The following is a 15628-nucleotide window of genomic DNA, read 5'->3' as shown; positions in this document are numbered from 1 at the left end:
ACGCGTCTTTCCATGTTCAGTTGAAACCCTTTGTTTATGTACAATCCCGACTCACCTTCAGAGAGCTGTCAGTAACAGTGGCCTTGGTCAGACAGGCTTCGGCACAACTTTTCCATACGACACTAAGTTTGGTTGTGAACACAGAAGACCCCCCGTCCTCTCTCCATGATTGGTTAAGGATTAGACAAATCTGGTTCTTGAGTGGTGTATTGGTACTTTTATTTCTAAAAATGTGTACAATTTGCAATATGAAGGTCACAAAACTGTCCCTATTCTAGTTCCATAGCACCACACAAACATGGTTTTGACAAAACATTATTGCATTTTTCTGAGATTATAAAAAAAAAAATATAATTGATCTTTCAAAATAAAACAGGAAAGCTGCAGAGCCACCATACAGGACGCATCGACTTTCCAAAATAAAAACAGGATAGCTTCAGCGCCACCGTAGAGGACGTACAGACTTCACAAATTAAAAAATAAAAGCTTCAGTGGCCACCGTAGAGGACGTAACGACTTCACAACACAAAAATAAAAGCTTCAGTGCCACCGTAGAGGATTTACCAACATTCCAAAACAAAAATAAAAGCTTCAGTGCCACCGTAGAGGATTTACCAACATTCTAAAATAAAAAAAAGCTTCAGTGCCACCGTAGATGATGTACTGACCTTTTTCCAAAACAAAATAAAAGCTTCAGTGCCACCGTATGATTTACCACATTCCCAAAACCAAAAATAAAAGCTTCAGTGCCACCTAGAGGACGTAACGACTTCACAAAACAATATAAAAGCTTCAGTGTCCACCGTAGAGGGATTTAACCAACAGTTCAAAACAAAAATAAAAGCTTCAGTTCCACCCTAAGAGGAGCGTAACGCGACTTCACCAAATTAAAAATAAAAGCTTTCAGTCACCCTAAAGAGGACGTAAACGACTTCACAAATTAAAAAATAAAAGCTCATCGTGCCACCCTAGAGGACGTAACGACTTCACAAAACAAAAGGTAAAAGCTTCATTGGCACCTAGAGGATTTAACAACATTCACAAAACAAAAATAAAAGCTTCAGTGCCACCGTAGAGGATTTACCAACATTCCAAAACAAAAATAAAGCTTCAGTGCCACCGTAGAGGACGTAACGACTTCACAAAAAAAATAAAAGCTTCAGTGCCACCGTAGAGGACGTAACGACTTCACAAAAAAAATAAAAGCTTCAGTGCCACCGTAGAGGACGTAACGACTTCACAACACAAAATAAAAGCTTCAGTGCCACCGTAGAGGATTTACCAACATTCCAAAACAAAAATAAAAGCTTCAGTGCCACCGTAGAGGATTTACCAACATTCCAAAACAAAAATAAAAGCTTCAGTGCCACCGTAGAGGATTTACCAACATTCCAAAACAAAAATAAAAGCTTCAGTGCCACCGTAGAGGACGTAACGACTTCACAAAAAAAAAATAAAAGCTTCAGTGCCACCGTAGAGGACGTAACGACTTCACAAATTAAAAATAAAAGCTTCAGTGCCACCCTAGAGGACGTAACGACTTCACAAATTAAATAAAAGCTTCAGTGCCACCGTAGAGGACGTAACGACTTCACAAACAAAAATAAAAGCTTCAGTGCCACCCTAGAGGATACCACTTCCAAAACAAAAATAAAAGCTTCAGTGCCACCGTAGAGGATTTACCACATTCCAAACAAAAATAAAAGCTTCAGTGCCACCGTAGAGGATAAAACTTCCAAAACAAAAATAAAAGCTTCAGTGCCACCCTAGAGGACGTAACGACTTCACAAATAAAAAAAAAAGCTTCAGTGCCACCGTAGAGGATTTACCAACATTCCAAAACAAAAATAAAAGCTTCAGTGCCACCCAGAGGACGTAACGACTTCCAAACAAAATAAAAGCTTCAGTGCCACCGTAGAGGAGTAAAACTTCACAAAAAAAAAAAAAGCTTCAGTGCCACCGTAGAGGATTTACCAACATTCCAAAACAAAAATAAAAGCTTCAGTGCCACCGTAGAGGATTTACCAACATTCCAAAATAAAAACAAAAGCTTCAGCACCAGTGTAGAGGAGGTACTCAAAATAAAAGCCTGATAAAATCTTTAGTAGCGTCTTGCACTTTCCCGCTGAACTGCTGTGATTTGATTTTTAATGTAGTACTTAACAGCCTTCCAGGTTCTTGTCTTTAACTCTTGTGGTGAGGCCTTGATGCAATCCACACAGTCTGCTTTCCCAGGAACTTTGCCCGAATCTAGGAACAGCTTTAGAGTCTTTTCCACTGCACGCACTTCTAATGGTGTCCAACTCCTCCTCTTTGAGCTTTCTAAGACAGGAGGACAGAAAAAAGATAATCAGATCCATAGACTACAGAGCCAGTGTCACTACAGCTCATTTAAAAAGACTCACATTCTAGGAATGTCAAAGATTTCAGTGACCTGCAAGCTTCAATAATTAACCAAATGTATAATTACAAACAATGTCCTTAAAGCTGGTATCTTGATAAATGAAAATAGCACAAAAACTAAAATAATTTACACCAGCTGCTGTACTTGGTGATGTAGTACTAGACCTGATTTTTCTTCCACAAATTCACCAATACTAGATACTACTCAAAATAATAAGAACAGGGCAGCAAGTTCACAATATATAGGTAGGATTTTTGTAGTTGTAGCGCCACCATCTTGTTTGGCATTAACAATCTTATTTCTTATTTTGTTTAATAAAAAACATACAGGAAGATAAATCAACCAATTTACATAATGTGTTTCAATAACAGTAATAATGCCTACCTAGTGGTTGTGTTGAAAAAGGTAATGGGTAAACTGTCCAGACTGTGCCATACCTGTAACAGAGGATTCATCTCGCTGTGCTCGGTTGCATCTTTGGGTTCCTAAGAGAGAATAAACCACAAAGAAACTTGATTAAAACCTAAGTCAGCCTAAAACTCTACCATCCAGCTAAAACAATCCCACAATTTGAGGTATAACCATTAACTGTATAATATCTATGGACAGACCATCCGTAGGTTTGTGAAGAGTTTAACTGAAGCCAAATGGGAGGTTCCCATTGTCGCCACTTTGGCAGCATCACACGTCTCGTCACTCTTGGAAAATACAAAAATGGGCAAAGAGGGAGGGCTGTCAGCGGGGAGACGGAGGATTGATGCCTCGCTGTCTGTAGCTAAGAGCTAACCCGGAGCTAACAAATGTAGCCGAGCTAAAGCTAAGGCGCGAGTGTTAGCTGACTAAAAACAAAGGTTGTGCTTCTCTGCTCCCCTCTGCCTCTCCTTGCCGCCGGATATTTGTGCAACCAAAATAACAGTCAGGATGTTAATAATAATAATAATGCATCAGTTTTATATTGCGCTTTTCAAGACACCCAAAGACGCTTTACATTACTGGATGCACTATTCATTCACTCACATTCGTACTTGGTGATGGTAAGCTAGCTAGCTAGTACTAGCGTAGCCACAGCTACCCTGGGGCAGACTGACAGAAGCGAGGCAGCCATTCTGCTCCATCAGCCCGTCTGACCACCACCATCATTCATACTCATTCATGCACCAGCGATGTTTTTACTGGTAGGCAAGGAGGGGGAAGTGTCTTGCCCAAGGACACAACGACAGATTAATTTGCCGGGAGCGGGGATCGAACCGCCTATCATTCGATCATTGGCCAACCTGCTTTACCAACTGAGCTAAAATGCCGCCCCATGTTGTTTCATTTGCAAAGATGCACCAAAAAATCTCAATATCTCGTCTTGTTTATAGTATCGAGATATATCGTATCGTTGCCCCTGTATTGCGATATATATCGTATTGACAGATTCTTGCCAATACTCACCCCTATTTAATAGATTACGTTTTTTGTAAAAGTATGTACACAAGTGGGAAGAACAGCTGATGTATGAAATACCTTCTTCAGAGTCATCCGTTATAGATGTCACAGTTTGTCTCTTTGCTTCAGAGGGTCCTGCTGAAATAATGCAGCACTGTTAATTCGTAAATGTTTACTTTTTCTACGAGATTCTAAAGTTAACAGTAGCAAGCATAGTAGAGAGAAATACCTTCAGCATCATCACAGTCTGACTCGACATGGTGTGGCCTTCTTGGTGTGGAGGATGCTGTTAAAAAAAAAATCTGTTTTAATATTTCTCTGTGTACATGAAAACAGGGAAGATTATAGGGTGCATGGGTTTGTGGGATACCTGAGGACAGGGTGTCCTCACCACACTCAGAGGAAGGCGTCTTTCTATTTCCTCCTGAGGATTCTTTAACAAATCAGACAATTATTAACTCACTAAAGTTGTCTTAATGGTCTTTGAACATATTCTAGTAACAAAGTGGGTCTCCGTTTACACCTCTCCATAAAGACATGTGTTGTGCAGGACAATCACCCAGAAGAAAGACTTAAATGTTAAAATCACCTGAGGATGGACGTCTCAAACAAGAGTCCTTCTCCGTCTCCATGTCTGAGACCTCACTGTCCCCAGCTTCTAGCACTTGCTCTAAAAATCAGGTATCAGAAAGTGTGAAAAAACATTTGTTCTGAAATAAATGTAAGTATAAACTGAATATAGGTCATTACCATTAGGACTGATGTGAATTTGGTCCAGGCTCATTCCCTTGAATTCTGACAATCGTCCTTGTTCTAGCGCACACAGCACTTTGCTGACTTTAGCCAACTCCATAGTTCCTTCAGGTAGTCTATAAAACTGTCTATGGACCCGAATGTCGTGGCCAAGAAAATTAGCCATAATGTCCATCTCGTGATCCTTCAGGTTCAGGACTGTTGACAGTGTAGAGATCTGCTTCCTCAGCTTGGTTGAGGAAAGAGTTTCAGGATGTTTGGCTCCACATTCCTTTGCAATCAGTCTGATGGCATCTGATCCCCTCAAATGAGTCTCTGCTTCAGGTCTTGAGAAGAAAAAGGGATTTTCATCAGGAGTGCCACAGGCCCTCCGATATGCAACCAATGCTTCCATTGAACTGAGCATGTCTGGTGTCAGAAGGATGGGAACTTTCCTGTTCCTCTTCCCCCTTATTTCAATGCGTTGAAAATGTTGACAAAGCTTTTGCTCCAAAGGGGAAAGTCCTTCTGCCAGATCAGAGTGTACTCCTGTGGTGTCTCTGAGGGTAAAAGCACTCAGTGGCATCTTTGACACCTCACCCTCTCTCCTGCGGTTGAACAAGATGACCTCACAAAGAGTCAAAGTAGCTAGCTTGGACCAGTTTCTCTTATTTGGATCCTTTTTAAGTGTTTTTTGGTACTCTTCCCTACACTTATCAAGATGCATGTGCATCATCTTCACATCTTCAGTGAAGGGGAGAAGACTGGGGGTGTTCCATTTAGCCTCTCTTAGAGTTTGTAAAGCTGGTTCATTGCTGTGTTTGCGAATCAAGTGCCGTGCCATTTTATGGCAGTGCAGAGGACAGTACAGACAATAGCGTTTTTTTTTGTAAACCCGAGCTCCATCTCTCTTTTTCTGGAGCCTCAAAACTGACATATTTCCTGAGTTTGTATCTCTTGAGTGCCCACTCTCTACTCTCTCACCCTGAGAAGGCAACTTGCTGGACACAGTCTTCCTACTGTAAGTCTTTATGAACTTCTTTCGTCTTTTCAGTTTCACTGGTGACGCCTTGCTTTCAGGATCACATGATACATCTGAACTGCTCTCATTTACTGAGTCTTTTGAGGGAAAGTAGTCATCCCCACTGCCCTCATTTGTTGAGTCTGTTGATGGACAATATTCATCTCCACTGCTCTCCATGCAGCTCTTAGAGGCTTCTGACTTAGCAGGTGTCTTGGAGAGTAATTCCAAAGATTCGTAGGTGAGCTGAAAACATAAATATAACATCCGCTAAATTTTTGTCATAAATAATAACCAGGCATGAATCTCTAACACTGTGAGCCCATTGTCAAAACTGATAGTGAAACTTTGAGTGTCATGGTGTTAAGCGTTACTGTCTAGAGTGTTAACAGCAATAAGGTTAAATAGAGGATGATAGAAGAAAAATAATGCATACAAACTTACAAATACGCTGTCAGTTCTTTCCAGTGGTGGAACTTCTGGGTCAACACTGACAGAGCTTGAACTTTCAGTTGGAATTTTCTCACTACTGGAGCTTGTTTCCTTTGTTGGAAAAATGACAATATAAATATCCATAATACAAATATGAAACATAACCAGTAACTTCCAGGGCATTTGTTCAATGAGGACAATACTGCTCCTCAAGTACTGCTGGGACCAAATGATTTTTCTGAACTCATTTGACATAGACCTGCACATTATGAGAAACTGCAAAAAAGCAGATCAGGTGGTTGGGATTTTGTAATAGTTTCAGAAGCATAAGGTTTTGCTGCTAGTTCCAAAGTAATGTGACAGGCTGCAGTCAGACAGACTGAGTTTAATGACTGAGGGGCTAGCTGTACTGACCACATGACATACACAAAGCAGAAATCTGATTATCATTTTATAATAGGCCTGGGCAATAATTCCACAACAATATATATTGATCAATAGACATGTAGTTAAAAAGAAAACAAATGGGTCGATATAAAGTTCGATAGAAAAACAGTTTCCCTAACTTTTTCATTCTAGGCTATGATGTAGTTTAATACTACAGTCATTGCTTCCTCCCAACCAATAACAAACGCAGACCCAGGCACGCTCCGTCAGCAAGCCCCGCCCCTCTCAAACCCGAATGGAGAGCACATGCATTACAAAAGATTGTCGCTGCGAGGACAGGCGGAGGAAACTGTCCGGAAAAAAAGGTTTCAGTAGTTCACCAGCATGGCCATGTTTTGGTTTTTACAGCTCTGACAAAAAGCATCAACAGTTGTTTGCAAAATGTGCAGAGGATCTGAAAAAATTGCCTGGTGACCCAGTAATACATCGATCTTCAAAATGTTTTAAAACACCTGCAGCTGGAGAAAATCAAATTCACATTGAAAGGCCAGGAACATAAGTTTATTCAAGTTTGGCATCCCCTTCTTGATTTTATAGAAACTTTATTTACCCCGTTTTCTTTTTTTTCTCTTTTTCCCTGTTGTTGTTCTTTCTCTTATATATATATACACAATTTTGACAAGCGTTTTTATTTTTTTAAATCGATATGATTTTTTTTCCCCTATATCGTCCAATCCTACCTTTATAAAATCAATAAAGCTGGACAAGTGTGACAGCACATATAAGACAAGGTGTTTGAGGCTCTTTTACACTACTGAGGCTTAAGTGTCTATATTCTTGTTGTCAATACAGCTTCACATTCACTGTGGTATGATATTCTCAAATTTCCCATAGGGTATTCTCGTTGCTGCTGGTTAATAACAAGAGCTTCTGAATACTTACCAAACTGTTGCAAGGTGCCAGGACCTCAGGAGGAGATTCTGATGAGGACTTCTCTTCATGAGATCTTCCCGAAGGCTAAAAAGGCAGAACATACATGAGTGGCTATTTCTATTGTTTCTGATTTTGTTGTGTTCCACAGAATTAGCAGAATGCTGGCTAACTGTCGTTGTAGAAAGTTTTGGTGCCATTTGAATGAACTAGGGCTTAACATTACCTCTAAGAGTGAAAACCACTGACTTTGTTAGTCTCTCATTTGATTAATCTTACAACTCTGCAATCTACATCAAGGAAACCCTGATAAACTGTATTGACTCGTTTCTTGAACACGTGGTGTACGGTAGCACACTACTTGAGTATTTTGTGTGTGGATTGAACCTCTCTGAGCATACCCAGCTGTTGGAGTCTGGGATTAATTCAGATGACATCTCCTGTGATGACGTATTCTCCTTTTCTTGGAGTGGCAGTCCTGAGGACTAAAACATAAACACCTGTATTACTAAAAAACCAAAACAACAACAACAACAACAACAACGTACTGTGTAAGAGGCCCATTGAAAGAAGTTAATCTTTGTATAAAATTAATTCTACAAATGGTTGTATGAGCAATTAACTAGGGGTGACCCCGAATAGTCGTCGATTCGACTCAGATGACTGTGATTCGACGGCCAACCTCATTGTGTAATCGTTGCAAAATGGAGGTTAGGAAACAAAGATCATACCATTCTGGCAACAGCAGGGTGCTGAACATCTTATTCTTTATTTATTTGTTGTTCAAATAAATGGTGATAAAGCGTATTAGCAGCCTATAAATAATTCTGTTCAATATTGAAAATGATGTGTGTACATAATCAGTATATTCTTATATCCATGAAAAAAAAAAATCACCTAGGCCTACTACAGTTGCAAGATCCAATTAATTTGAGGCGAGCGTGCTACAGGACCAACAGAGCCGCATTTTGGCAGTGATTTCAACTTTACAGCAACTTATTTGCTCAAAATGTTACTAAAAAAGGCTTCAAAAGTATAGGAGCAAAAGATAAGATAAACATTTATTGTCCCACAATGTGAAAAAGGTAAAGGATGACCCAAGAGGAGAGGAGAGGAGATTTTCCAAGGCTGCCTTAATTGTAAACAAAGCGAGGAGCGCACTTCTTCCGCCCAACCTGAACAAGTTGGTTTTCCTAGAACAACTTCCAACGAGTCAGACAACAATAGGTGCAGTAAAACACGGCCCTTTCTATATGACAGCATTTTATTTTGGTCAGATCTAATTTTATTTTGGGACATTATAAACTTTACTTGGAGACTGTGTGGCAGGATGAATTAGGTGTTTGTGTTACCAGCCAATCAGCTGATAGTAGCGACATATTAATCTACTGCCTTGTGCTGTTAGTGCTTGGTACTACTATATGTCCACAATGTATAGCTTCAACCCTGCCGTTATTTTTGAGTGTTTCAATGAAAAAAAATCGGAGAGAAAAAGGTTTGAAACCCGACAACAGCAGTGAGCGTGAGCTGCTGCTGGGCATGAGCTGCTGCTGAACTCGGCAGAGCAGAACAGGAGAGAGAGAAACGGCAGGACAGATAGCGATTTTTATAATAAAAAACAAAATGCCCAGAGGAATTTACAGTGCAGATGAGTTGCGTGCACTGATGTTTGCCGATCATGATTCAGAAGGGGACGATCTGCCCTCTGATGATGATCACTCTGCAGCTGGAGGTGCACATACTGTCACAACTCACACTGATCAGAGTTTTCCGTTTTACTGAATTTACCTGCTCATATACAAATGAGATTAGCTAATTTACTCCTATCAGATTCCTGTTCATTTACTCTGAGGAGAGGATGAAAAAATGAATTGAAAAAATATCTACTCTGTAAATATGTTCAGAATTCTGTTTTACTGAAGTTTACCTAGTAAAATTTACTAGCAAATGTACTCCTGTCAAACCCCTGTTCTTATATGTTGAGCATGTGATTACAACATTTTTTTTTTTCTGTGTATAAATATGTTTAAATAAGTTTTACAGAAATATGGCCACCACCTGATGATGTCACAATATGCAAATAAGATGAGTAAATTTACTACCATCACAAACTCTAGGTCATTATGAATATTTTTATCATTTACACTAGTCCAAACGGAATATTTTCCTAAATAAACTCTGGCGCCTAGAGGGTTAACTACATATGACTACAGATGTGAATATCAAAGCTCTATCATCTTTACCTGAATGTGGTGTTTCTCATTCTCCGTGTACTTGGATAAGCACTTTTCATGATGGTCCTTCAGAAGCTGGAAGCGTGCAGAAAACCTGGCCAGAGATTTTCGTCTGAAGAACAGTCAGAAAAACATAACTGTCAGGGGAGAGCAGGTACTTGCACATTGTAACTAAGGTTATGTCTGATATAGCTGACAGGTGACTGCTTTATTTGCATCATTTATTGCATACAGTGCAGACTTCTGATATTAGCGACACATTGCTGGACTCAGCATATAAACAAACATGTAAGCCTGCAACAGGCCCTTGAAGGCCAAGTTCATTTTATGTTTAGCGCCAGGACAGACAAGTCATTTAAGGTTACTTTTCCAATATAACAGAATTATACCTTGATATTTTGGTAAATAGCCTCATATCATTTACCGTATTTACACGAGGCAGTCGTGTCAACTATTCTCCTCTGCGGATCAGGTTCTCCTGCGCATGCGCACACAAACGGGTGAGCTCACTCACCTGCGTGAAGCTGGCACCCCACCCCATGAATAACTCTGTGAAAACAGTCTCTGAAGTTTGTGCTGTGCTGAATAGTGTTTAAAAAAAAATAAAAATAAAAAAAAAAAAAAAAAAAAAAAAATTGGGCTGACTATTTTCAGTGAGTTTTGCGTGGGGTGCCAGCTTCACGCAGGTAGCACACTCCCGTCAGCGGGCAGAGAGCGTGCGTGGGAGGACGCGTGTCCGCTGAAAGTCAAAATCAGCATTTACGCAGAGTGAAAGAGTTCCGCAGCTCCACGTGACACAGCGCGACTCAGATAAGCTCCGCTCGCACTGCCAACGCACCCCCTAAACCCCACCGTTAAACAGCCTCGTCATGCAGATTAATAAAATAATTTTTGTTCACACAACAGTTCTAACAGTAATGGAAGAATTAAAACGAAATTAAAATATTTTATTGTTCCTCTCTTTCCGCACTCATTCTAAAATCGGTTTGTGTTTAAACACAGCCAATTACAGTGAAACCTGTGAAATATCAGCAAACTGGTCCGATTTTTGGAAAAAGAAAAAACAAACATTTTCTAATGAGAAGTTTGCTCGTAGCATTAGCGACCGACCATGCTAGTTAATATAAAAACTAGTGAGCTTTTAGCTGCAAACAGGCTAGCTACAACGTGAGTCTAACAGCCTTTTCTAAGTGTCTAAAACTGTAAACTTACTTAGTTGTTCTGTAGGTTTTCCGTTCCGTTTTTGCCGAGCTTCTGTTGCTGTCTTTTCCATCCATCTCTTTTGCTTCCTCTTCTTCACGTTCTCCTCATCGACTGAGAGCAGCACCTGCCTTGACCCCTGCTCATACTGACGGGAGACCCCGTTAGTCAGAGCGAGTGGGGGATGGGCATAGGTGAAGTGGGGACCGTAAATGTCAGGAAAAGGTGTGTCCATTCACCACTGTGTTTCAGTGGAATGAAATAGGGGAGAGTGTGGGATAAAAAGTTCCATTTTTTCGTAAAGTGCAAGAGCACGACTAGAGTAATGCCTCCAACTACAATATAAACTGTTAAGAAATACAGCTTTAGCAAAAAAATAAAAAAAGTGGTTTTGTGGCACATCTTGTCCCCATGTGTGGGGTAAGTTGTGCCATTAGTCTTCATCTGTTATAACTGTATTTGCTTCTAATTCCCATTTTTCCTTTACATTTAAACTATTGACAGTAGATTCATGTTAGACTAATAAAGGTCAGTTTAGGCTACTAACAGGCTAATAATGCATGGTACAGGTCCAGAAACACTTTGCCTTGACCCACCTTTATGTAACTTGACACACATGATCGGAACAAACCCTTAAAGAGAGCTAGTGTGTTTGGTGACTCGCAGAGTTATTAATAAAAACAGGTGTTTAAGGCCTGAGCTACATGCCCAGGGTTATGGTTTAGGCCAGGGGTCACCAACCTTTTTGAAACCAAGAGCTACTTCTTGGGTACTGATTAATGCGAAGGGCTACTAGTTTGATACACACTTAAATACATTTTCAAAGAGCGGGGGGGGGGGGGGGGGGGGGGGGGGTAGTTTGCTTTTTAAAGAGAAAATGAAATAATTCAATTTCACAGTGTTCTTTTATTTGAAAAACACATATAAAGTAAAGAACAAATTCCACAGTACCCGTGCAAATGGTAAATGGTGGTAGTAGTAGAATAAATAAAATAAATAACATAAAATTAAACAAAAGGCATACATTGCATAAATTATCCATCAATCTGTGCAATGTATGCTTGAAATAAAATAATCAACAAAGGAAAATTAAACATAGCCTATACAACAACGGCTATAACCATAACAGAAACACTTCCCTACACATGGTTGGATTTGATTTTCTCCCACTGACATTGTCCGGGCGGACCATCCTTCACTGAGCGTCGTTTCCGGCCGGACAATAATAACGATTACACCTCTTCTTATGCGGTGTAATCGTTATTATTATTACAACAATATTATTATTACAATAATATAATTACACCGCATAAGAAGAGGAAGAAGAGTCTTCTTCCTCTTCTTATGCGGTGTAATCGTTATTATTGTCCGGCTGGAAACAACGCTCAGTGAAGGATGGTCCGCCCGGACAATGTCGTGCAGAAATCAGGAGAAAATCGGGAGAATGGTGGCCCCGGGAGATTCAGTGATACCCTCACTGGTAAGTGCTGCTATTTGAGCTATTTTTAGAACAGGCCAGCGGGCGACTCATCTGGTCCTTACGGGCGACCTGGTGCCCGCGGGCACCGCGTTGGTGACCCCTGGTTTAGGCCAATGGAGGCCAAAACTTGACCCAGCAACTTCAAAATGGGGACACTGGTTCAGGATCAGGTCCTGCTCGTGCTCATCATTCACATCAGGCCACTGCTAAGTGTACTAGCTTCAGTTTATTCACATCAGGCCACTGCTAAGTGTACTAGCTTCAGTTTATTCACATCAGGCCACTGCTAAGTGTACTAGCTTCAGTTTATTCACATCAGGCCACTGCTAAGTGTACTAGCTTCAGTTTATTCACATCAGGCCGCTGCTAAGTGTACTAGTTTCAGTTTATTCACATCAGGCCACTGCTAAGTGTACTAGCTTCAGTTTATTCACATCAGGCCACTGCTAAGTGTACTAGCTTCAGTTTATTCACATCAGGCCACTGCTAAGTGTACTAGCTTCAGTTTATTCACATCAGGCCACTGCTAAGTGTACTAGCTTCAGTTTATTCACATCAGGCCACTGCTAAGTGTACTAGCTTCAGTTTATTCACATCAGGCCACTGCTAAGTGTACTAGCTTCAGTTTATTCACATCAGGCCACTGCTAAGTGTACTAGCTTTGTTTTGTTCATTGTTTTTAAAGCCCTGAATGGTCTTGCACCATCTTATCTGTCTGAGCTTCTAAAATTCCACCAGCCCAGCAGAGCTTTACGTTCTGCTGGGCTGGTGGGGTTTTAGAAGAGCTGTTCAAAACCAAACTCAAGACCCATTTATTTAAACAGGCTTTTTGATTTTTGGCACTTTGATATTTTGTCTTAAGCGGTTTTATATTCTTGTAATAATTTTGTTACTATATGGTTTTGGCGTGTTTTTGACTTCGTCCCTTTCTGATGATTCTTGCTCTGTATTGTTTTGTATTATCTGTTTTGTGAGTTTTGTGACTTTGGTCAACCTGAACGTTGTTGAAAGGTGCTATAGAAATAAACTTTGATTCGATTTGATTTGATACCAGGCCTGCTAATAATATCAGTACATTCATGTCAGGCCACTGCTTGGTGTACTAATATCAGTTTATTCACATATTTAACAGTCAATGGGAATGACATACTTGGTGGAACATGGCAGGAGCAGGTAGACCTACGAAAATAAAAACTTCAAGTCTGGGATCACTTTAAGCTAAACAATGCAAGTTATGACGCGAGTCATGTGTCCGGGTAAGTTGTAAAAAGCTACGTTAATTTTTAAGTGATGAATCGTAAAGTCTCGGCAAGAGAAGTCTGTAAGAGTTTGGTGCATTTCTACTCGCCATCCAGCTTGTCATGCATGGCAAGAGGAACAGTGAGCAACAGTTAACTACATTGATTGACAGTGCAGATGACAGATGTTGTTGCTGTTATTTTAGCAGTTGCACCTGCAAGCTAAGCTATGATGACGTTGTGATGTATTTGGTCTGGTTATGCATGACGGTGGCTTTTGTTGCCCCCCCGCCAGGCTAAACGTCAGTTATTTAACATGACGACACGCATATCAAATAAGCGGCGGACTTGTCATTTAGTCTAGCCGCAAAATAGGCCAGTGTGCTGGGTTTCCCTTTCTCTGTAATGGAATTGCGGGAGCACCTCCTTCTGAGTCGGAGCAAAGAACGTGCTAGCAGCCCCCGGAGTTCTCAGGCTTAGCAAGTTTTCTGGGGGAAACCCTGGTTAATGATGTCCTAATAAACTTAATTAAACGTACCACATGATAATGATAATACAATAAGTAATAATTATTTGATATTTCTACAGCTGTAGGACATTTGACGTGAGAGCATGTTGTTTTGCATGCTATTGAGCTGTTTTGACATAATGTTCTGTTGTTAAATAAAGGAAGGAGAGAAAAACCTTCTCCCTGGCACTGTTTAAAATTTTTCCCGCTAGTCCGATTCATCGATTCATCGAAAAACTTAGACAGATTAATCGATTTTTAAAATAATCGTTAGTTGCAGCCCTAATTCGGACATTCACTTTTAAATAAACCTTTGAATTATTTTCACAATATTCAATCAAGTGCTGTATTGCCATAGTGCTGTATTGCCATACAGCACTTGGTAGATGTTTTAATTCATTGTTCTACATAAAAAGATAGAAAATGGTGCAATAAGAAATTCATTAGTAAAACTATCTTATTTTGACATTTTCTTCATAGTGACATCACATCCTCCATAGTCACTTCCTGTTTAGCAGACTGTGAAGGAATAGCAGACACATGTCTGCTATTGTCTGAATGAACTCATTAGCATCCACATCAATGCACTGAAGAGGCAATTCCGTAAATTTAAATATCAGGATTATTTTGTTTGAAAAAAGGCTTTCTTCTGTATTGTAAACTGGGTAAGAAGCTATTGTGTGTATAATTTGTACTTTGACTCTGCATTCACTGACAGACTGCACAAGAATACTACAATGATAGAAAAAAGTGTCTATTCTATGTAAAAATATGTTTGTACCAGTCTTAGAAAGGGTTGAATAAGTTCCCTCATTGATTTTACAACAGATGTTTTGGTATCATGAGAATTTGTTCTAAGTTGACTTGGTTGGTTAAATAAAGGTTAAAAAAAATGTGAATCTATAATCACATTAAGATCAGACACCTCTTCCCTCATTTCTGTATTGGAACACAGCTAAAAAAAAAATTGCTTAAACAGATAAAAAAATCAGATTCTAAAACATATGCTAAAAATCTGAAACAATGCAAGAAAATAATTGAATGAGCCAAACTTTTTATCACAGTTTAGCCTAGTCTGGGGTAATCAGTCATTTATGCCTGGAATGGCAGATGTTACATTTAAAAAATGGGCATCAAAAGAGAGGCCTGAAAATGATTTGTAACTTTTACCCTCCAGTCAGATGTTGTTATGTCATTTAGGGAACTCCAAGTGAGGTTTAATTTGGACAAAAAACACTACTTAAAATATTTAGTTTTGTCAATACCAATCAAGGTAGTCTTAACAAGGTTCCCCATACACAACTGAAAAATTGTTTGTAGAAAGTGCTTTGTTATGCAATACACCAGAAAATTCAACAAAGAAATCACTTTCTTGGAACGAAGACCTATCTGCCAATGTCAGTGAACAGGATTGGAAAAGAGCATGCAGTAAAGTCCATACAATGTCATTTAATGGTCATCTAAGGATACTACAATTTAAATGGCTAAGGGGTGTATATGTAAACACAACACTGGTGAAATTAAATGAGTACAATAGGAACATACAATAAATATGTATATAAAGTGGCCAGAAAGGTACATTATTACACTGTGTGAATGTCAAATAAAACATTTTGGGTAGAAGTAAAAAA

General features: G+C 39.7%; 1 protein-coding gene across 5 annotated transcripts; it reads right to left on the bottom strand.

Moving 5' to 3' along the window:
* Nucleotides 1–1992: 1992 nt before the first annotated feature.
* LOC114455202 (uncharacterized) lies at nucleotides 1993–11109 on the bottom strand. Of its 5 annotated transcripts, none has more exons than XM_028436268.1 (12): nucleotides 10784–11109; nucleotides 9581–9683; nucleotides 7739–7822; nucleotides 7350–7424; nucleotides 6033–6131; nucleotides 4586–5834; nucleotides 4425–4505; nucleotides 4206–4268; nucleotides 4065–4121; nucleotides 3914–3973; nucleotides 2842–2889; nucleotides 1993–2322 (listed from the first exon to the last, which is right to left on the bottom strand). In XM_028436268.1, exons 1-12 carry the CDS (start codon nucleotides 10846–10848, stop codon nucleotides 2102–2104), a joined length of 2205 nt encoding a protein of 734 aa, XP_028292069.1. In that variant the 5' UTR covers nucleotides 10849–11109; the 3' UTR covers nucleotides 1993–2101. The 5 variants fall into 5 exon arrangements, with proteins under 5 accessions (XP_028292069.1, XP_028292070.1, XP_028292073.1 ...); XM_028436269.1 differs by having other exon boundaries at nucleotides 3914–3970; XM_028436272.1 differs by having other exon boundaries at nucleotides 4065–4268.
* Between the last annotated feature and the right edge of the window lie 4519 nt (nucleotides 11110–15628).

This window comes from Gouania willdenowi, chromosome 21, assembly GCF_900634775.1.
Source record: "Gouania willdenowi chromosome 21, fGouWil2.1, whole genome shotgun sequence".
Taxonomy (NCBI): domain Eukaryota; kingdom Metazoa; phylum Chordata; class Actinopteri; order Blenniiformes; family Gobiesocidae; genus Gouania; species Gouania willdenowi.
This window is presented reverse-complemented; position numbering and strand designations above follow the sequence as displayed.

Coding starts and splice junctions, on each gene's coding strand:
- LOC114455202 (XM_028436272.1), bottom strand. CDS start 10,848: ATGGATGGAAAAGACAGCAACAGAAGCTCGGCAAAAACGGAACGGAAA. Junction 5,835..6,032: donor AAAGAACTGACAGCGTATTT/GTAAGTTTGTAT, acceptor TTATGTTTTCAG/CTCACCTACGAATCTTTGGA. Junction 2,890..3,913: donor AACGGATGACTCTGAAGAAG/GTATTTCATACA, acceptor ATTCTCTCTTAG/GAACCCAAAGATGCAACCGA.